The 20,650-nt window shown below is 55.5% G+C and overlaps 2 protein-coding genes across 8 annotated transcripts in view; both read left to right on the plus strand.

The window, feature by feature from the left end:
- Positions 1-15,730, plus strand: part of LLGL2 (LLGL scribble cell polarity complex component 2) — a 32,435-nt gene extending 16,705 nt beyond the window's left edge. For 4 of the 7 annotated variants that reach the window (XM_072939570.1, XM_072939568.1, XM_072939572.1 and 1 more), the window contains exons 3-26: positions 2,711-2,808; positions 3,985-4,126; positions 4,391-4,506; positions 4,856-5,014; positions 6,845-7,007; positions 7,145-7,277; positions 7,573-7,627; positions 8,250-8,404; positions 9,692-9,909; positions 9,983-10,050; positions 10,175-10,328; positions 10,418-10,522; positions 10,932-11,224; positions 11,318-11,468; positions 11,826-11,976; positions 12,655-12,771; positions 12,890-13,056; positions 13,511-13,775; positions 14,020-14,173; positions 14,404-14,456; positions 14,690-14,737; positions 14,938-14,980; positions 15,098-15,159; positions 15,388-15,730. In XM_072939570.1, the coding sequence (XP_072795671.1) occupies positions 2,711-2,808; positions 3,985-4,126; positions 4,391-4,506; positions 4,856-5,014; positions 6,845-7,007; positions 7,145-7,277; positions 7,573-7,627; positions 8,250-8,404; positions 9,692-9,909; positions 9,983-10,050; positions 10,175-10,328; positions 10,418-10,522; positions 10,932-11,224; positions 11,318-11,468; positions 11,826-11,976; positions 12,655-12,771; positions 12,890-13,056; positions 13,511-13,775; positions 14,020-14,173; positions 14,404-14,456; positions 14,690-14,737; positions 14,938-14,980; positions 15,098-15,159; positions 15,388-15,395 (3,078 nt within the window). In that variant the 3' untranslated portion in view covers positions 15,396-15,730. The remainder of the gene's footprint in view (positions 1-2,710; positions 2,809-3,984; positions 4,127-4,390; positions 4,507-4,855; positions 5,015-6,844; positions 7,008-7,144; positions 7,278-7,572; positions 7,628-8,249; positions 8,405-9,691; positions 9,910-9,982; positions 10,051-10,174; positions 10,329-10,417; positions 10,523-10,931; positions 11,225-11,317; positions 11,469-11,825; positions 11,977-12,654; positions 12,772-12,889; positions 13,057-13,510; positions 13,776-14,019; positions 14,174-14,403; positions 14,457-14,689; positions 14,738-14,937; positions 14,981-15,097; positions 15,160-15,387) is intronic. The other 3 variants (XM_072939573.1, XM_072939574.1, XM_006199388.3) reach the window with 3 other exon arrangements.
- A 4,230-nt stretch (positions 15,731-19,960) lies between these two features.
- The window catches only part of MYO15B (myosin XVB), a 30,034-nt gene continuing 29,344 nt past the window's right edge, over positions 19,961-20,650 (plus strand). The window contains 1 exon segment of the mRNA XM_072939117.1: positions 19,961-20,638. Within this exon segment, the coding sequence (XP_072795218.1) occupies positions 19,961-20,638 (678 nt within the window).

The raw sequence follows: 20,650 nt of genomic DNA on the forward strand, positions 1-20,650 counted from the left end.
AAAATTTTTAAACAAATGTCATTAATTTTGATAACATACTCTGTTTAACCCAATATATCTGAAATATTCTTGTTTCAATATACAGTCAATAGATACTAGATTTTTTTTTTTTTGCTTAGTGGTTCTGTGTTTTAAATACAAACGTGTATTTTACACTTATGGCACATCTCAATTTGGACATTAAATTTTCTTTGGAAATATGTGGCAGTTGGAAAAGATTAGAAGCTTGGTCTGCCTAACTGTAGCCTTTGTTCCTTTGGAACCCAAGAACATACCTGAGAAGTTTTCCAGTAATTGAATTGAGCACCCATTCTTAAATTTAGGTTAATTAAAATTAAATAAAATTAAAAATTCAGTTCCTTGGTGGCACTAGCCACACTGCAAGTTCTCAGTGTCCCACACAGCTCGTGGCTGTTGTACTGGGCATCAGGGCCTGGACCCTCTACTGGCCACCAGGCTCCTGCTGGTGGTTTCCCCCAGGGCCCTCCAAATCCCAGAGGCTTTGGCTTTGGTGATGGGAAAATGCTCTCATCTCAGGAACCTGGCCGAGGCCTAGCGGGGGTCCTGGGGAAGCTTGTCCCACAGGCCATCACATGCCCTGCCCTCCTTTTCCTGGGAAATGTTTACATTCCAGACACTCTGCTATCTCCCCAAGGCTTTTCCAGGCTCTGCATTTTTCACATAGCTGAACAGGAACCTGGGCTGACTGGAGATTGGAGGGGGAGGTCCTGCTGGCATACTTCTGCCCTCCCAGGTATAGCCATTTGCAGGGCAGACTGTGTTCCTGGCAAAGAACCAGGCCTGTGGGGCCCCCACACCTCTGCCTCCCCAGAATAGGCACTCTTGGGAGCCCTCCTCCCTGGGCTGACCCCAGCACAGGGCCTCCTTCTGTGAACCACCAGGCTGGACTAGCAGCATTTGAGTTTGCTCACCTATCACACCAGCTGTCACCAGGACTTATATCCTTCTGCTTCTCTGAGGCCAAGTGAAGACTGGAGCACAGAGCCTTGGGCCTGAGGAGAGCTGCCTCACTGGGGCAACCTTCTGGTGCAGGCCAGAGTCTTCATGGTTTGAGGTGGGGGGGATCTTTAAAGTAGCCGGCTGGCATCCTTTGTCTAGATCTAATCTAGCTCTGCAGGTTTAGGATCCCCTGCAGTGGGAGTTGGGGGGATAGGGTTAGCTGATTAAGAAACAACCAGGAACCTTCCCGAAGATGGTTTGTTGATCTAAATCTCTAGTGCTTTACACCTGACCCTTTTTAACCTGTAATTCCACCCCTGGGACATCTGCCTAAGGAAATACTGAGTTGCAGGCCAAGATAGGAGCCCAAGAAATGGTCATCAGTGCCCCGGGCGACTGCAAAACCTCTAAAAACAAAGTAAATGTTCAGTAATGGAGGCCTGGCAAGTTAGGGCACCTGCACCTAAGGAATAGTCTTCAGGCATTTAAAAATGCTTTTAGTGCCTCTAACAACCTGGGCTGGCTGTAGGTGGAAAAACAGACTACAGAGCTATACATGTACATAGTTATCCATGTGGCCTGGCCCTAATTAGATCTCTGGGACCTAATTAGGTGGAAGGTATAGCTCAGTGGTAGAGTGTGTGCTTAGCAGGCACAAAGTCCTAGGTTCAATCCCCAGTACCTCTATTAAAAAAAAATTATAAATAAATAAACCTAATCACCTCCCCCCAACAAAACTTTTTTGTATTTTAAACTTTTTTTGCAACTTTCAAAGGTTACTTTCCATTTACAGTTATTACAAATATTGGCTATATTCCCCGCATTATAAATATGTCCTGAGCCTCTCTTATACCCAGTAGGTTTGTACCTCCCACTCCCCCAGCCCTATGTATTACCCCTTCTCACCTCTCCCCACTGGTAACCACCAATTTGTTCTCTGTATCTGTGAGTCTGCTTTTTTGTTACAGTCACTAGATTGTTGTAGTTTTTAGATTCCACATATAAGTGATACTGTACGGTATTTGTGTTTCTCTGAGGTCTCTGGTTTTAAGTAAAGACCCACACACACCTACAGTCAGACACACACCCTTGTTAGCAAGGGTTACTCCGGTTGGGGGACCATGGGTGATTTTTCTTTTTCAAACTCCATTATATGTTCCAAGTTTTCTACAATGTGTATTACTTCTATAATAAGAGATGAACAGAAGCCTGTGTCTGCAACAGCACTCCAGCAGCTTCCTCTCTGGGAAGATGGTGGAGGAGAACTCACAGTGACAGCAAAGGCCCCTGAGACAGAGCAGGTCTTCAGCACTGGAGGAGCCTCGCTGAGGGACGGCTGTGGGTTCCGTCGGACCCCAGGGGACCACCTGGATCTGTGGTGCCACCAGGCTTCCTGAGTGACTGGTGCCTCCACTGTGCCAGCCCCCCTGCCAGAGCTTCCCTGCACCCCTGTGGGATGGCTGGGTGGGTCACCCACATTACGGATGGTGGAGGAACCCAGAGTTCTCGGAGAACATGGGGCCAGCACGATGTCTGTGGGAGAGCCATGTGGCCAAGGACTGGGTCAGAAATGGACTGAGGCAGGGGGCCCAGATGGGTCCGGGTAGAGACCTGAACATGACTGAATTCCTCCTTCCTGCTAGGGGTGGCTCTGTGCTGTGGCTCCTCCATCCTGCACTGACCCCTCTCAGCTGTGGAGGGGCGGAGAGTATGTGTCTGTAAACCTATGCCTGTCTGCTTCTCTTTGCAGACGGTGGAGCATGGATTCCCGCACCAGCCCAGCGCCCTCGGCTACAGCCCGTCTCTGCGCATTCTGGCCATTGGCACCCGCTCTGGAGCCGTCAAGCTGTATCCTTACGTTCTCCTAGCTCCCACCCAAGGATGCCCTGGAAGGGGCGGGGGCCTTGCTGTTGATGAGATTCAGGAAGGACCCCCACCCTCCATGGAAAAGCAAGTCACAGATGACCCCTTTTGTTCTGGGATATTCTAAATACTCTTTTAGGGGTCAGCTCTGAATGCAGTGAGTGGAAGCTGGTGAAGGGCCAAGAAGTGTTGTTTTTCCTTCGCCTGTGCACATAAGAGGCAATGGTCTGATCCCAGGGCTCTGTCCAAACCGCAGACAAGGTGACCTCAAATTAGAGGAGCAGTGTTTAGGCAACCACTCTTCCAGACTCTACCATGCACACCCCCCATATACATGCATACCCACCATGTACACGCACACATACACACCAAGGAGTAGAGTGGACTCCCAGTCGGCAGGAACAGCCCTTCCCTGGCCTGAGGCTGGACATGGTCCAGTGAGTCCATTTCAGAGGCAAGCCCACAGGTTCCAGGATGGGAGATCACTACTCGGTTCCCCTGGCCTGTGTCTGGGACCCCTGAATCTGACCTGAGCCCCTAGGGTGGGCTAGGGTGGGACCTAGGAGAATTGGGAGGTGGGTGGTGTGGTCAGCCCAGCCGGCACCTCCTCCCGCAAAGCTGTAATTCCCTCCCTCTCTGCTGCAGGATGGGCAGGGAGGCTGGGTGTGCTGGGTTAGGCTGGAGGTGGTGTATACACAGGAGGGCAGGGGCCCAGGTCCCACACCAGCTCAGCCCTCCCTTAGCTGATTAATCATTGCCAGGCCACAGCCATACCCTGGTTACCGATTCCCAGTGCCAAGACTTGTGGCCATGGCTGCTGTGGGTAGGCCTACAGCAGCACCCTGTTTTCTCACAGGTGCCCCCATGTGGTAGCTGATAGGTCTGTTCAACAGGTTATGGGGTAGGGTGGGGGGCAAGGGCAGCCTCACCGTTGCCAAGATAAGACTTCACCCTTCTACCGAGTCACCCCCCACCTGCCTGCTGGGACAGCTCTCCCTGGTTGGCTGGCCTCACCTTCAGGGGTCAGGTTACTTGCTGTGCGCCCTTAGGCCAGGCCCACGGCTATCCTTCCCACCCTAATCCCTCAAGCAGGGGTCCTGCTGCCTGGGATGAGGGCAAGCCCTTCTCTGCTGCTGGGTATTTACACTCCTTAGCCCAGAGGTCCTGGCCTCGGGGTGGTGTCCTGCCTTCTGGAGCTTTTCCTGAGCATGCTCCTCCTAGCTATGGTGCCCCAGGGGTGGAGTTCATGGGTCTGCACCGGGAGAACAATGCGGTTGTACAGATCCACTTCCTGCCTGGACAGGTGAGGAGCCCTCTCCTTGCCCTCCTTGCTCTCATGTCTTCCAGAAGGCGTGTATGAAGAGGCAGGCATTTGGTGCCCTGGGTTTGGTGCTGATGGGAGGGCCTTGGGCCACCTGCCTTTCCCCAGCCGCGGTCCACAGTCACCCTAACAGTAGCTGGGGGTCTCTTTGAAACAACCAGCATGGGCTAGGCGGTCTCAGTGAATACTGTCCCTCCCTGGTTAAAGAGACAACACGCCCTTGCCCCTGTCCCATTTCTTCCCTAGTGCCAGCTGGTCACCCTGCTGGATGACAACAGTTTGCACCTGTGGAGCCTGAAGGTCAAAGGTGGGGTGTCGGAGCTACAGGAAGATGAGAGTTTCACACTACGTGGCCCCCCAGGGTAAGGACCTGGTCTTGCTTTCCCAGCTGGCTTGACCCCTGCACCCGACTCTGGGTGCCCTGGGAGGAGCAGGCAGGCTGCCGCCTGCCTCCCTCCATCCCACACCGTGCCTACACAGGAGGCTCCAAGGGATTTTTCTCTGCCTCCTAGCCCAAGCTCTCTGCCATCTGTTTTGGCAGAAAAGAACCCAGGTTTGTCCTGGCCCGAGTTGCTGTGGACTGCATTAAAGGATCTCACGTGCCTGCTTCCCCGAGGCGTGGCCTTCCCTGGGAAGGGTGAGGGGTTCAGGGGATCCTGTCATGCCTGCCTAGGCAGCAGCCAGTTCACAAGCCATCATTCCTGTCTGCAGGGCTGCCCCCAGTGCCACGCAGATCACCGTAGTCCTGCCACATTCCTCCCGCGAGCTGCTCTACCTGGGCACTGAGAGCGGCAACGTGTTCGTGGTGCAGCTGCCGGCCTTCTGCACACTGGAGGACCGGACCATCAGCTCGGACGCCGTGCTACAACGGTGAGCCCTGAGCCCAGAGACCCTGCCGCCCTTAGGAACCTGTCCCCTTGAGTTGGGCATGGCTTTCTCCTTTCAGTCCCAGTTATGTCTCAGGAGCTTATAATTTCTCTCCTGAAAGATCTGTGGGGTTGGAAGGACAGACTCTCAGCTTCCTACCTGTCCTCCAAATTGAGAATCTCACCCTGAGATGTGTTAGCATCCTAGCAAGAAAATGAGTCTTGGGAGTAATTTGTCACCTCATTTAAAGGTGAGGAAAATGAGAGTCAAAATGACTGTGTAATGTTACCAACTCTCAGTCTGGCATTCTTGGCACTGATACCACCTCTTTCAAAGCCCCAGGGGCTCCACGAAGGGGCGGGCCAGGCCCAAACCTCCCTTGTCAGCTGGGGTGGCTTCTGCTGATGCTGGTGCTTTGGAGTCACTGCTACGTTTCCCTTTGCACGCAGGCCCCCTGGCCCCAGACACCTGGCAGCCACAGCCCTAGTGAGTGGCTCGAGATCGTTTCGGTATCTTTGTTCCTTAATAGTGGTGTCTGCGGTAGAGAGGGAGTCAGATCTGGTCTGGGTGTGGAGAGAGGGGGCCAGGGCCCAAAAGGGGAGGAGATGAAGGAGTCCAGCAGGAGCTTGCGGGGGCTGGGTTGGTGGCAGGGGAATATTCTGCAGCGAAGTGGGGCAAGGAGGAGGCCAGGGAGCTGGGATGTGAAGCTACTTCAGACTCAAGCTTCCTGACGACTCTGGACTAGGCTTGTGGCACTCAGCCGTCAGTCTCCGGATGAAGGTGAAGCAGGGCCCAGCTGTCTAGGGCAGGACGTTGTTGGGTTGGGAAGATTCTCACTTAGGAATGGGTCCCCCTGAGCACAAACCTGTCTTTCCCACTCTGGATAGGGTAGAGTCAGGGCAGCGTGATCACCGTCAGAGCAGGACTGTTTGCAGGACAACAGGCAGGGCTGGTGTTCAGCCGGGGTGCCTGCTCTGTGGACAGGACAGCAGAAGGACCTGCTCCTCAGCATGTGTCTGTGCCGCACCTGCTTCACCTGCGCTGGTGGGAGTCTAGTCTGGGAGGAGCCCCTTGCCTGGGCTTTTCCGGCCTGAGTGCCTTGGAAACACCTCCAATGGATCTAAATCTTTATTCTAAATATAGAGAATTTGGTTTGGGTTTGAGCATAGAGATACCCTTAGGGTCCTGGCTGTTGCAGTTTCCTACTTGCCATCCTCAGTGTTGGCTCTTGGTTCTGTACCTGCCACCTCACAGTCTCGTGTTAGCTGCAGCACCTCCAGACTTCACATCACATTCCAGGCTCAGAAAAGGAAGAGGAGGTCAAGGCTCAAGGCCAGGCCAACTGATATAGAGAGTTTTGTTCTGTGGGTCTTAAAAACTTTTTTTTAATGAAATACCACCAACCTTACAGAAATGCACCAAGTTTGAATGTATGGTATAATGGATTCTTGTTAAGTGAGCATCTATGCACCAACTCTGAGGAAAGACAGAACTTTGCCAGATCCCCAGGATCCCCCTACCTCCCTTCCCAGTCACGGCTCCCCGCCTCCTTCCCCCAGCAGTAACCTCCACATCCACTTTTCTGGAAATCACTTCCTTGCCTTTCCTTATAATTGTGCCACGTGTGTTTGCATCCTTGGGGGGTTTTCTATATCACTGTCCTGTCCTGTGTGTTGCTTCTCTCCCCCTTGGCAGTGTGTCCTAGTGGCCTTCCTGTGCTGGCACATTCAGTGCCCACTGCTTTGTGGAATGTGTGTGTGTGGCTGTGCCATGCTCTCGGCCACACTCCGTTGGTGGATGACAGTGTGGGCTCACGGCTCTGCCCTCGCCCAGGTTACCAGAGGAGGCCCGCCACCGGCGGGTGTTTGAGATGGTGGAGGCTCTGCAGGAGCATCCTCGGGACCCCAACCAGATCCTCATTGGCTACAGCCGGGGCCTCATCGTCATCTGGGACCTGCAGGGCAGCCGCGTGCTCTGTCATTTCCTCAGCAGCCAGGTAGGGGGTGCCTGGGACACTGGTGGGTGCCGCGTGGTTCTCCCAAGCCCTGTATGCTGAGGTGTGGGGGTGCGGGCGATGGGACTGCCACCCTGATCCCAGCCCACATGTTCTTTCTCTCCTCTCCCACCGTGAAGCAACTGGAGAACGTCTGCTGGCAGCGGGATGGCCACCTGATTGTCAGCTGCCATTCTGACGGCAGCTACTACCAGTGGCCCGTGTCCCACGACACCCAGCAACCAGAACCCCTTCGCAGCTGTGTGCCTTACGGTCAGTGCTCCGCCCACCACCTGGGGCCGCCTTCCAGTGAGCGGGACAACACCCTCTCTGTTTCCAGGTGGTCTCTCCTGCTGTCAGGTGTAGGCATCCAACTCACAGAAGCAAAACCTGGGGCCCAGAGGGGTGACAGCTTTGTCCAAAGCCGCGCAGCAGGTTTTCTGATACCCATGATGGCTCAGGGAACTGCTCCAAGCAAGACACCCAAGCATAGGTCTGCTCCGCGGGGACAAACCCGTGTGCCTCTGAGAGTGGGAGGACTTGTTCAAGCTGACTCCTTTTCTTTTAGGTCCCTTTCCTTGCAAAGCTATTACCAAAATCTTCTGGCTGACCACTAAGCAGGGGTAGGTATCAGTGCTCTGTCCTTTTCCTTTTCCCTTTCCAGAACCTTCTTGGGGGGCTGGAAAGTCTGCAGACCTCTGCCTAGGGGAGAAGGTGCTTCGTGAATGCCTTTGGGCCCCACATCTGGGTCTCCAGGGAAGGGAGAGGGGCCATTCGTACCTCTCACTGGCTAATTCCTGAAAAAAAAATTCCCGTTCTTTCATTTCTGTCATCCTGGAGAGATGATTCAGGCCAGCAGGTTTCCAGCTCTGTTTTAGCAGCAGGCCTGTTTCACCAAGCAGAATGATACAGGGAGACCTGATGGATAAGCAGCAAAGGGCGGTGGGGGTACTCTGGCTGGAGCAGGAGTGGCAGTAGTCTCAGAACCTGCGGCCTGCCCTTCCGCTCACCCCCAAGCTCTCCTGGGCTCTTGCAGTTGAACAGAGATGAGGCTCTGCCCCAGCCCCTCCTGGGGACCTTGAGTGAACACTCAACTCACTCTGAGACTGGCTGGCCTCCCAGGCCCTGCCACAGAGGCCAGTCACAGAACAGCCCATGTGGCTGGCTCACGGGGTGGTATGGCTGTCAGCAGTGGTGTTGGAAGCCCCAGCCCACCTGAGCTCCTGCTCTTCTGTTCCCTGCCAGGTTGCCCTTCACCATCTTCCAGGGTGGCATGCCACGGGCCAGCTATGGGGACCGCCACTGCATCTCGGTGGTCCACAATGGCGAGCAGACAGCCTTCGACTTCACCTCTCGGGTCATCGACTTTACTGTCCTCGTCGAGGCAGGCCCTGGGGCTGGTAGGCAGGAGTGGGTTCGGAGGGCTATGGAGGTGTGGGGATGCAGGCCCATCCCCCATTGGAAAACAAGGGGGAAGGGCCTGCAGGTTTCCCCAAACCTGTTCCTCCCTGAGTTCCTTAGCCCCACCACACCTCTTCTTAGTGCCCCCGAGGCTTCTCCCCTTCCTCCCTCCTTCCTGGCCACACCTCCCACCCACCCCAGGCTCTCTTTGGCTCAGATGGGATTTAGTCCAAAGCGGGCAGATCTGCACTCTTGGGTTTAACACCCACCCAAGCTGAGGCACGGGGCTCCTGGCTTGGACATGGTGAAGCCCTCCTTATGGGGTGGGGCAGGAACAGTGTGGGGCCAGCTGAGCCGACCTCCTGGAGCTCAGCCGGGCCAGCAAAGCCCTGAGTCAGCTTCCTAAATTGGGTGACAGGCAAGGCCAGAAAGGGCCTGTGTTGAAACCCAGAGAGGTGGCATAGCGGGAGATCTCCAGGAGTGCGGGCCCCCTCCCCAAAAGACTCTGAACCGACAGGCCAGGTCGGGGCGGACCTGCTCGGGACGCCCTGGGCTGTGTTCTCCCAGCCTCACCAGTAGCCGTTTGGAGGGAGACTCTGAACTTGCTCTTCCTCCTTTCTGAGCCTCTTTCCTCTTCACAGCTGACAGCATGCTGGGAGCAGGGTCCAGATTTTTGGTCTGTTCTTTCAGATTTTCTACATTGGTGATTGTGTCATCTGTGAACAAAGACAGTTTTATTTCTTTCTTCCAATCTGTATACCTTTTATTTCCTTTTCTTGTCTTGCCACCTTGGTTAGTACTTGAAAGGGAGTGGCAAGAGGAAGCAACCTTGCCCTGTTCCTGGTCTCAGCGGGAAAGCTTCAAGTTTCTCACTGTTAAGTATTACGTTAGCTGTAGGGGTTTCCTAGGTATTCTTTATCAAGTTAAGGAAGTTCCCCTGTATTCCTAGTTCACTGAGAGGTTTTATCATAAATGAGTGTTGGGTTTTGTCAAATACTTTTTCTGCATCTATTGATATGATCATGAGATTTTCCTTTTTTCAGCCTATTGATGTAATGGATTGCGTTCACTGAGTTTCAAATGTTTACATGGCCTTGCATATCTGGAATAAATCTCACTTAGTCGTGGCATATAATTCTTTTTATGCATTGTTGGATTCAGAGCTTGATATTAAATGCAGGCTTTTTCCCTGGCTCCAGCCCCAGAGCTTCAGATTCCACAGGTCCAGGCTGGGGAAACTGCTCCTAGTGGCTCCCACAGCCCCTGACCTTGGCCTGTCCCTGCAGCCTTTGATGACCCCTATGCTCTGGTGGTGCTGGCCGAGGAGGAGCTGGTGGTGATTGACCTGAAGACGGCTGGTTGGCCTCCGGTCCAGCCTCCCTACCTGGCTTCCCTGCACTGCTCCGCCATCACCTGCTCCCATCACATCTCCAACATCCCTCTGAAGCTGTGGGAGCGGATCATCGCTGCCGGCAGCCGGCAGAACACACACTTCTCCACCATGGTGGGTCCAGCCCCTTCCCCCGCCCCACCCCAGGGCCAGGCCCCACCATGAACTTCTCTGTCTTTTCCTCCAGGACTGGCCCATCGATGGTGGCACCAGCCTGGCCCCGGCCCCACCCCAGAGGGACCTGCTGCTCACAGGGTAGGTGATGTTGATGGTACTCTCTTCCTGCCTAGTGGGATAAGTGAAGTGGGAGCAGAACCCAGAGGAGTGCGTGCCTGGCCCGGCATGCCTCTCACGGGTGGCAGGCGGGCTCTGCCCACAGGCATGAGGATGGCACGGTGCGGTTCTGGGATGCCTCGGGTGTCTGCTTGCGGCTGCTCTACAAACTCAGCACGGTACGGGTGTTCCTCACCGACACAGACCCCAGCGAGAGCCTCAATGCCCAGGGCGAGGATGAGTGGCCACCCCTCCGCAAAGTGAGGCCCGGAACCTGGGAACCAGGGAGGGCAGGGATGGGGCAGGTCTGGTGCTCATGGCCACTCACGGGCCTCCTCTCCCTTGTCAGGTGGGCTCCTTTGACCCCTACAGTGACGATCCTCGGCTGGGCATTCAGAAGATTTTCCTCTGCAAGTACAGCGGCTACCTGACTGTGGCTGGCACAGCAGGGCAGGTAGCAGGCCGGGCTGGGTGTGGGGAGCAAGGGTGAGGAGTGATCAGGTGACTTTGGGCAGCATCCAGGCCCATAAGCTTCTGTCTCAGGATTGGGGGGGGGCAGAAAGGACAGGAGCCAGCCTCCTGAGCGCCCACTGGTGGCGTCACCAGGATCATCACCCACCCTGTGGCTCTGGCTTTGCCCAGCGAATAGAGGTTCCCTGATCCCATTAGAGGGAGGCCTTAGGATGGTTGTTTCCCCTCTAGAAACCAGAATTAAGGGCGAAGGGTGGGACACTTCTGATCCTGATTGGGCCCTGGGCCTTGGCATGGGTCCCAGGTCCTTTGCTGTCCCGGCCATCAGGTCCCTGAGGTCCCATGGTCCCTTGGTGCTGGGGATTGCTCAGCCTGTCTGCCACCCCGCCCAGGTGCTGGTGCTAGAGCTGAATGACGAGGAGGCGGAGCACGCCGTGGAGCAGGTGGAGGCTGACCTGCTGCAGGACCAGGAGGGCTACCGTTGGAAGGGGCATGAGCGCCTGTGTGCCCGTCCGGGGCCTGTGTGCTTTGAGCCTGGCTTCCAGCCCTTCGTGTTGGTGCAGTGCCAGCCCCCGGCCGTGGTCACCTCCTTGGCCCTGCACTCCGAATGGCGGCTCGTGGCCTTCGGCACCAGCCATGGCTTTGGCCTCTTTGACCACCAGCAGCGGCGGCAGGTCTTTGTCAAGTGAGCAGCTTGCCCAGGGTGGCTGGGGCCCAGCTCTGTGATTGGCAAGGTCCCTTGGGCCCCAGCATCGCTGACAGGCCAATGTCACCCCAGGTGCACGCTGCACCCCAGCGACCAACTGGCCTTGGAGGGCCCACTATCCCGTGTGAAGTCCCTAAAGAAGTCTCTGCGCCAATCTTTTCGCCGGATACGTCGCAGCCGAGTGTCCAGCAGGAAGCGGCGTCCTGCGGGCCCTCCAGGAGAGGTGAGGCCAAGGCTGGCAGCAGGTCCAAACTGCCCCTCCATCCCCCACTTGCCTTGGTCACAAGCATAGGCCCTGAGCTGCACTGCACAGGTTCATGCCCTGCCCCACTGCCCACCAACTGGGTGACCTCAGATCTGTCACACTGCTGCTCCATGCCTCAGCTTCCCCAAGTGTAAAAGGCAGTCATTGTTAACACCTCAGGGTCAAGTCCTTGGTCAATATCTCCAGGCAAGTGGCGGTGAGGGCTGTGGCCAGTCTTCCCCTGGAAAGATCACTGTTGAGCAATGTGATGCTGCCCTCCACCCCCCAGGAGGGAAGGCCAGAGCCCACCCTCAGGCCCATCCCAACCCACTGCAGGTGCCTGAGGGGAGCACCAGGGCAGAGCGGGCCGGCCTGCAGAACATGGAGCTGGCGCCCGTGCAGCGCAAGATCGAGGCCCGCTCGGCAGAAGACTCCTTCACAGGCTTTGTCCGGACCCTCTACTTTGCTGACACCTATCTGAAGGACAGTGAGTGGCCAGCCTGAGATGGGGGCCTGGGTGGGCGCCCGCTGCCATGAGGGTGTGTTGGAGGCTACTGCCTGCTGGCTGGTGCCACCCTAAAAGGGGCTTCCCTCTGTGAGCAGGGGAGACCAGAGCCCCCACCTGCCTCTTTCCCTCCCTCTCCTGGGTCTCTGAGTCAGGTCGCCCTGGCTTCATATCCAGGCTCCACCACTCTCTAGAAATGTGACCTTGGACATGTCACTTAGCTTTTCTGGGTCTCAGCTTCTCCCCCTGTGCAATGGGGTAATAGCTTCCTCCTAGAGTGGCTGTGAGGGTTGGGACATGCTGTATGCCTGCTGGTACCCAGTAGGCCCTATAGAAGCTTCCCTGGCTGTTTTCCCCATGCTGCCCTGCTGCCAGGGCAGGGGTGGGGTGAGGGCTGTCCACTGCTGGATCTCAAGGGCTGAGCTGTCTGAGTTTGGGATCATCTGTACATGGGGCCCTTGGTTGTCTACACCCAGGAGGTAGGCAGGGCCCACAGCAGCTCCATTTTACAGAGGAAGAAATTGAGCCTTATGAAATTTGCTGACTTGATGCTGGAGTCACACAGGTAGTGAGTGGCAAGGCCAGGAAGTAAGCCCAGGTCCCTGGCTCCCTCTGACCCTCAGAGCCAGGGGTTAGATGTAAACCTTTGCCTCCTGTCAGGCTCCCGCCACTGCCCCTCGCTGTGGGCTGGCACCAATGGTGGTACCGTCTACGCCTTTGCCCTGCGTGTGCCCCCTGCCGAGCGGAGAATGGATGAGCCAGTGCGGGCAGAGCAAGGTGAGTACTGAGTTGGGGAGAGCAGAGGGCCTGGTCTGCCTGGGCTGGGAGCCAGCTGGTGTCTCCAGCCTTGCCTCCACCTGACCACCAGCCCCACCACCTACATCTGTCCCTGTAGCCAAGGAGATCCAGCTGATGCACCGAGCACCAGTGGTGGGCATCCTGGTGCTGGACGGACACAGCGTACCCCTTCCTGAGCCCTTGGAAGTGGCCCACGACCTGTCAAAGAGCCCAGACATGCAAGGAAGCCACCAGCTACTTGTCGTGTCGGAGGAACAGTTCAAGGTGCCTTGTTGGAGGAGGCTGGGTCCCCCGGGAATCCCCCAGGACATTTGGGGGCACCCAGACCTTGGGCACAAATGACAATGGCTAGGAGTCACACACTTTGTAGCTAGTGTGTGAGGGTTGCAGAGGCACAGGAAAGGAAAGGGGTCTTGGTGGATTCCCTGGGCCCCAGTGGGGACACATGGCAGACATGTCTATGGAAGACACAGAAAATGCAGATGGGGAAATAAGAGGCCCTGACAGCCTGCAGTCCAACTGCAGTGACTCCATGTCTGAGCATTGAGAGAGGGAGCCCAAGACAGCCAGCTTTGCTGGGAAGCTGGGTGGGCGGCATCCGGCGGAGGGCAGAGCCCAGCGGCAGCATCGGGCAGGAAAGCGAGAAGTGCTTGCCTGGCTGGATGAAGCGCTGCAAACTGGTCTGGCCCCAAATGTGACCGGCTGCCCTGTGCCCCAGGTGTTCACGCTGCCTAAGGTCAGTGCCAGGCTGAAGCTGAAGCTGACCGCCCTGGAAGGCTCACGGGTGCGGCGGGTCAGCGCGGCCCGCTTTGGCAGCTGTCGAGCCGAGGACTATGGGGAGCATCACCTGGCCGTCCTCACCAACCTGGGTGACATCCAGGTGGTCTCACTGCCCCTGCTCAAGCCCCAGGTGCGTTACAGCTGCATCCGCCGGGAGGACGTCAGCGGCATCGCCTCCTGTGTCTTCACCAAATATGGCCAAGGTGTGTAGGTGGCGGGCGCCTCGGGGACCTCTGCCAGCAGGGCTGGGTTTGGGGCTCCCACTGCACTGCGGGGGCTGCTGGGAAGGGCAGCCACGGGTGTTGTGGCCAAGGCCAGGCTCCTTAGGCAGAGAACTTTGGGAGAGGCTCTGGCCCCTAATACCCACTGGGAGGGAAGCTGTGTTGGCAGCCGCAAGGCCCAGGAGACTCAGGCTGGCCTCACTTACCAGACTCCTCCACCCCCCAGGTTTCTACCTGATCTCACCCTCCGAGTTTGAGCGCTTCTCTCTCTCTACCAAGTGGCTGGTTGAGCCCCGGTGTCTGGTGGATTCAGCAGAAACAAAGAACTACAGCCGCCCCTGCAACAGATCGAGCCCTGAGAAGGCCTCGGGCCAAGCCAGGTAGGTAAAAGGGCAGATGGTCTTTGCTGCAGCCCCTCCTCCTCCTCCCCGGGGTACCCACGGGAGGCTTGCTAGAGTCGCCTTCGCCTGTGAGCTCAGCCCACCCTCCCAGCTCAGGCTCTTTGTCTTCCTTCGTATGCCCCACTCCCCCGTGCAAGCTGGTCAGTCGACCTCATTCTTTGTGGAACCAGGGCTTTCCGAGCCAGAGTGGGGAGCCTAGTGGCCCCCAGTCCTTACTGTCTCTTCCCCTACAGGAACTCAGGGAGCCAGAGTGACGGAGAGGGTAAGACAGGCCTCCATCTAGGGCAAAGGTGTTGTGAGCACATCTGGGCCCAGACCTGGAGATGGAAAGGGGAGGGAAGGGGACCCCAGGTGAGCAGCTGGTGTTCGGGCTGGGAGTAGAAACAGCTTCCCTTCCAGTCCTGAGCTCTAGGCTCCAGCACCCCAACCCCCATAAGGAGGAAGCTGGGGCAGAGAAGGGCCTAAGGCTCACCTGACCTGGCCTCTGCCTTCCAGAGAGGAGATCGGGCCCTGTGATGGAGCACGCTCTGCTCAATGACGAGAGTGAGTCAGGGCAGGAGTCAGTGGGCTGGCAGGAGGGACATTTGGGGTGGGGGAGTGCCTGGAAGGCCAGGGGAAACTGAGGGCCATTTCTCTGAAGGGGGGCAGACCTGTCCAGCACCCCATCAGTAGAAAGGGGAGAAAGACTTGGCCCGGCCCCTGCTGGCCTCACCAGGCCTCTGTTCCCCACCCCTGCCCTGCAGAGGTCCTGAAGGAGATCCAGAGCACGCTAGAGGCAGACCGAGGGTGAGTTATTGCTCGGGCTTGCAGGAGTGGACCTCGAGGTGCCAGGAGAGTTCTGGGAATAAGGGTCCTTGACTGGAGTCCCCATGGAGGGTGACTGCCCTGTCTTTGTCCACTCAGGAGCTGTGGTGATTGGCGTTCTCAGCGAGTGGCCGTGGGGTACAGCCTCGGCAACGGGGGAGGTAAGGGCTCTGGGCACTGCCGTGGGGGGGGGGGGCGGCCAGGAGGGTGCGCTTCTGGGGAGGGATGAGCCCCTGTCCTGCTTCCTCAGGATCTTTGGGTCCATCTCAGCCCTGACACATGCCTCTGCTTGTCTTGAAAACCTCCATGTCTGGGCTCAGGTGGGTGACTGAGGCCCGTGTCCTGCCCAGGATGCCCCTAAGCTGCTGTCACTCTATCTCCTCCTGCAGCGGAATGAGCAGGATGCACGTCCGGGCTGCACGATGAACACACACTACTGAGGGTTCTTCCTCGGGGCACTGCCCCGCCTGGAGAGGCCCGCGCACTGGGCCATGCAGGGCCTGGGGGCATCCCCAGTTCCCACTCTGCTGCTGCTCCTGGCCTCAGGAGGAGAGGGACCCCAGGCCCCTGGGGCTGGCCCTCCCCGGGCCTTGACTCTCTCAGTTCTTTTGTCAATGTTGCACAGTTTTTAACCTCCTCTTCCCCTTTTTGTAGTGGGCTGGATTTTAAATTATAAATGTTAACTGCCTCCAGGTGAAAATGAGTTTTTAATAAACACCTTATTACCTCTTCTCTGGACTGGCCCAACGACTTTAATTTTTAATTGTGCAGAGATTTTTCCCATATGAATGGAAATGATCGTTAGCTGGTTCCTTACCTTTGCCCCTGGGATGCGTCCCCTGGACCAGGCAGGTGCTCAGGAGAATGTTTTTTAAGCCACTTGAATCAGATCAAACTGGTTGTGTCTGAACACTATATGCCTTCTCTTTTTGGGAATAAATGATGAGCTAACCATCTTGAGTCTGTCTGACTGCATCCCTGGGTATGGAGGCAGAGGGAGGCCCCAAGCTGCCCTGGCTGGCCTTTCCTTGCCATCAGAAGGGGAAGATGCCCACAGTATCTCAGCCCTGATGGCTTCTTCCGGGCTTCGGGGAAAGACTGTGGGGTGCTGCTGGCGGGGGGTGAGGGGGTGGCGGTGCCTGGAGGTGAAAGGTCTCAGCCCCAGGTGATGGGCTGGATTAAACTGCTGTGAAGGTTCTTGTAAGCTGGAGACTTGATTACTTGGGCTACATCTTTATCTGCCTGTCTCTATTGAGCACCTACTATAGGCCAGGCACTTGGGGTTCAGAGGTGGCCAAGGCAATGTGGTCCCTGCCACTGTGGGGCTCATGGTCCTTACAAGAGCTTGCAAGAAGTGTTAGGATGAGGAAAATCCAGGGCCTGTGAGAAATGTGCCTGGGGAGGTGACCAGGAGTTGGCTGGGTGGACTGTTCTGCACAGAGGACAGGGGGACAGCAGCAGGTTGTTGGAAATCACACAGCCAAGAAGTGGGTGTAGTGGGTGCTGAGCCTGTCTGGTCCCAAAGCCAATTCCCAACAGAAGTGCCATGGAGCAGAAGAGCGGGACCCTTGAATTTGGTCCCCAATTCCTCATTTACTGGCTGTGGGTCCTTAAGCCATTCATCCTCCCTGAGCTGTTTCACCATCTGAGAAATGAGATCACATCCCCCTCCTCAGGTTTGGGGAGGTTTGAATGAAATGAAGCCTGGGAAGGGACCTGCTGCTCAGGGGATAAGGCAAGCTTTGCCACGCCCACCCAGCTGAGTGAGATACAAGCCCTGGCCTGGATCAACGGGAGGCATAGGAGGGCACAGAAGACAAGAGACTGGAGAGGGGGCACAGTGCTCTCTGCTCCCAGCGCTCACAGGACACACTGTAATGGGCTGGAGAAACCGAAATCCCATTTGTAGCTGGTGGTGACTCCTCACACCTGTTCTCCTGCCAGGCCTTGGGAGCCAGACAGCCTGAGTGGGCATCCCAGCTCTGACACTCAGCTGTGTGCCTCAGTCCTATCATCCATCAAATGGGAATCCTTATGGCACCCACCACGTAGAATGTTTCCAAAAATTAAGTGAATTCATAGTAAAGTGCTCAGAACAGTACCTGGCACATAATAAGCCCTGAAGTGTCAGCTATTATTATTTTTATTATCATCCTTGTCATTATTATTAGTCCAGGGTAAAACAGTGAGCTCTTTCTCTATCTTTTAAACTATAAAATGCATACAGAATAGCATAAGTCATGGGAGTACAACCCAGGAAATATCCACGAACTGAACAAATAGTATCACCCTGTGACCCTTCTGGTCACTACCAACCCGCCACCCTCACCCCAAGCAGCATCCTGTAACTAGCGCCGTTTCCTCTTTTTGAAATTTATATAAATAGAATCACAGAGTGATTCAGTAACTCTTCCATGCCTGGCTTCTTTCACTCACCATTACGTTTGTGAGACAGCCCATGCATGTTGCTGGTGCTTGTAGGCCCTTATCAACGCTGTGTGGTCACCCACTGTGTGAACACATCACCCCACATTCTGCTTTTTTGCAAGTGAAATGAGCCCTCTGAATATCATTGCCTTTTGTCTTGGTCATTATTGGTGGTGGACTTTCACAGTCAAAGATACTGGTTTTATGAGTTACTTGCTAACTGATGTTACCCAAGAGCTTGTGCTCCTTTGGGACAGCTGCTTCCTTCCCTAGAAGGCTGCTTCCTTGGGAATGCAGACTACAAAGGCCGAGTAACTTTCAACTCCTTGCTCAAACCAGGACTCTGGGCTGTGAGTGTACCTCCTGGGTAATGTGACTGCTTGCAGCAGATTCACCCAGGTTTGAGGCTGTCTCCAGGAGATGTGCAGAGAGGTGAGTGTAAGGCAGGTACCAGCCAACTGGAGAGCATTCTAAGGAAAGTGCCACAACCTGGAATGTCACTCCCTCCTCCGCCTCTGATTCTGGCTGGGGCAGCTGGAGAGGAGAGGCCAGAGTGAGTGGTCAGCAGGGGGACAGGAGTCCTATGGGGCAGGTCACAGGCCCTGGCTGGATATCTCATCTGGCTCCATCTTGGATGCCCCAGAACCTGCCCTGCAGCAGCTTCCTGGCCCTGGGGCCATCCAAATGGGCTCATGAATCCTGCCTGGGTTTAACTACAGTATGACCACCAAGAAACAGACCCACACCCAACAGAAAGATGGGTAAAGGATGAGAAAAGATAGGCCTCGTAAGAAAAGAAAAAAAGCTGAATGAGGGAGAAGAGGTAATTATTTTCACAGAGAAATGAACTTAAAAGGCATTGATATTTTGTCACATTTCACAGTGGCAAAAATGTTAGGTAACACCATGCCTTGGTGCTATGTGAAAAATGGGTGGTCTCCTATCTTGTTGGTAGAAGTGTAAATCGGTACAACCTCCATGGAAAATTTGGAATGCTCCAAATTAAAAATGCACATACCCTATAGTCCAGCAATTCTACTTTTAGGAACTGATTCTGCTTGGATACAGTGAAATCAATAGTGTTTGTCATTGAAGCGAAAGAAATGAAGGCAGCATCCATTTCAGATGTAAAACTCTGTTAACCTAAAACAATAAAGAAAGCCGGTTATTTGTACTAGCAACATAGGTTTACTCGGGAGCAGAAAAGAATTACAATTTGGGACAGCAATTATGGCTAACCACATACAACTCTGGTAAAGCAAAGGAGAGGAAAATTTTATAGAGAAAGGGAAGTTGGGAGGGGCTGTTATAAACAAAAAGTCCATTGGAAGAAACTGAGAGTTTGAACTATAGTAGCTTTTCATTGGCTTAGTTAGGCAGTTTCTCATTGACTGAGTTGTTGCCAGGCAAAGAGAAAGTCTTCCTCCTGCTGTCCGTGGTAGAGTCACATCCTGCCTAAGATCCAAAGCACATTTTCTTTCTCTTGGGATCTGTAATGAGGTGAAATGATATATGTGTGAGCCCTCCCCCTTCTGGCCTCTGGGCTCCATTTCAGTGAGGTTTTCCTTTATTAATTTTCACACTATTAATAAAGAATTGGTTAAACAAGGCATATTCATTTGCTAGAATAATATACAGATGTAAAAAGAAAAGAAAAAGATTTTTATGTACTGTTAGGAACTCCCCAAGTTAATCTGTATGATTGGGAAAAGCTAAGTGAAGAGCTATGAGCTAGGTAAGCTTCCACCTGTGCTCAAAGGGAAAGAGCTATTTGCTGTTCTCTGCATGGATGCTCTTGAAGGAAATACAAGAAACAGGTAGTGGAGGGTCAGGAATGGAAAACTTCATCTTGTGGATTTTGAACTATGTGAATGTATTTATTACCTGTTCAGAAAATTAAATATACTAACAACACACACATTGGGGCAATCAGAAACGTATGGGGTCTGGTTATGTTTCATGACTAACAGGCATTTGTGTTACACCAGTTCAAGATTCACTTATGTTTTATGCAGTTTTCTTTAAATTGTATTTCACAATCTAGAAGTACAACAGCAAACCTAAGGAGACTCAGGGAGTACCGGCCGTGTGCCAGTTAGCTGGGTCCCAGCCTCCTGGAGCAATCCAGGGGGCCAAGGAGGAGAGTCTGTGCCCCTGGAGCCCCCAGGACGAGGAGGACAACCCAAACAGGTTCTTCCCTGCTGAAGAAGCAAGTGAGGTGGGAGCAGAGCGTGGGCCCCCTCAGTTTGGCGCGGTGCCAGGCTGGCCCAGCTGGCAGCCACTCCAGGCAGCAGGTTGCCCTGTCCACGGCCTTTGCCCACAGCTGCCCTTCTCCTCTTTCCTGGGAGGCCTCCACTCTATTGTTGGCTGAAAGGGTCAGGCCCCGCAGCCGCGTGCATTATTGATGCTCATGCGTAAGGCGGGAGACTCAGGGGCGGGGCGTAGATTAAGCCCTTAGCCCCCTCCGGAGCTGAACCCGTGTGCCGAGGGCGGCAGATCCTAGGGAAGAGGAGAGGAGGGAGACGCCAGGAAGCCATGGGTGGGAGGAAGGGCGAAGGGCCCCAGCGCCCGGAGGGAACCGAAAAGCTAGCCTCGGGGCAGCAGGAATCAGGGTCAGTCAGCACAGACGGCGCGCCCAGCCAGGAACGCCGAAAGGGCCGCAGTAAGGCCCGAGGGGCGAGACCGGTCTTGGAGCCCGCCACCGCGGGAGGCCAGGAGAACCCTGGTGGGCGCAGGAAGTCCACCGTAGAGGAGAACAGCGACTGCGGCCTGCCAGAGGCTGGGCCGCAGCCAGAGGCCAAGAGGAGCCAAGGCAGCGAGCGGCGTCGGGGATGCGGGCCTAAGGAGAGCCACAAGCCCGAGGACGGCTGCGGAGGGTGCCTGGAGAAGAGTCTCCCCCGAGGAGGAGGGAGGACACGCGAGCGCGACCGCCGCAGGCGGAGAGGAAAAGGGCACAGCCGCTCGGTTCTGCCGGGCCGCCGAGAGACCCGGAGCCTCGATGGGGACACGTCGGGTGGAGACGGGGGCAGTTCCTGCCGGGACAGCGAAGCTCGAGAGGCCTGGGAGAGCGGCAGCCAGGGCGGCGGGGTCCCGGAGCTGCGGCCCAACTCGGAACAAACGGACACGGGCTCTGGAGGCACCCAAACCTGTCTGGAGCCAGCGCTGGAGACGCCAGGAGAGCGCCCGAGCAGCGATGGCATCAGCAGCGACGGCGTCAGCAGCGAC

The sequence above is a fragment of the Vicugna pacos genome, chromosome 16 (genome assembly GCF_048564905.1).
Source record: "Vicugna pacos chromosome 16, VicPac4, whole genome shotgun sequence".
Lineage (NCBI taxonomy): Eukaryota > Metazoa > Chordata > Mammalia > Artiodactyla > Camelidae > Vicugna > Vicugna pacos.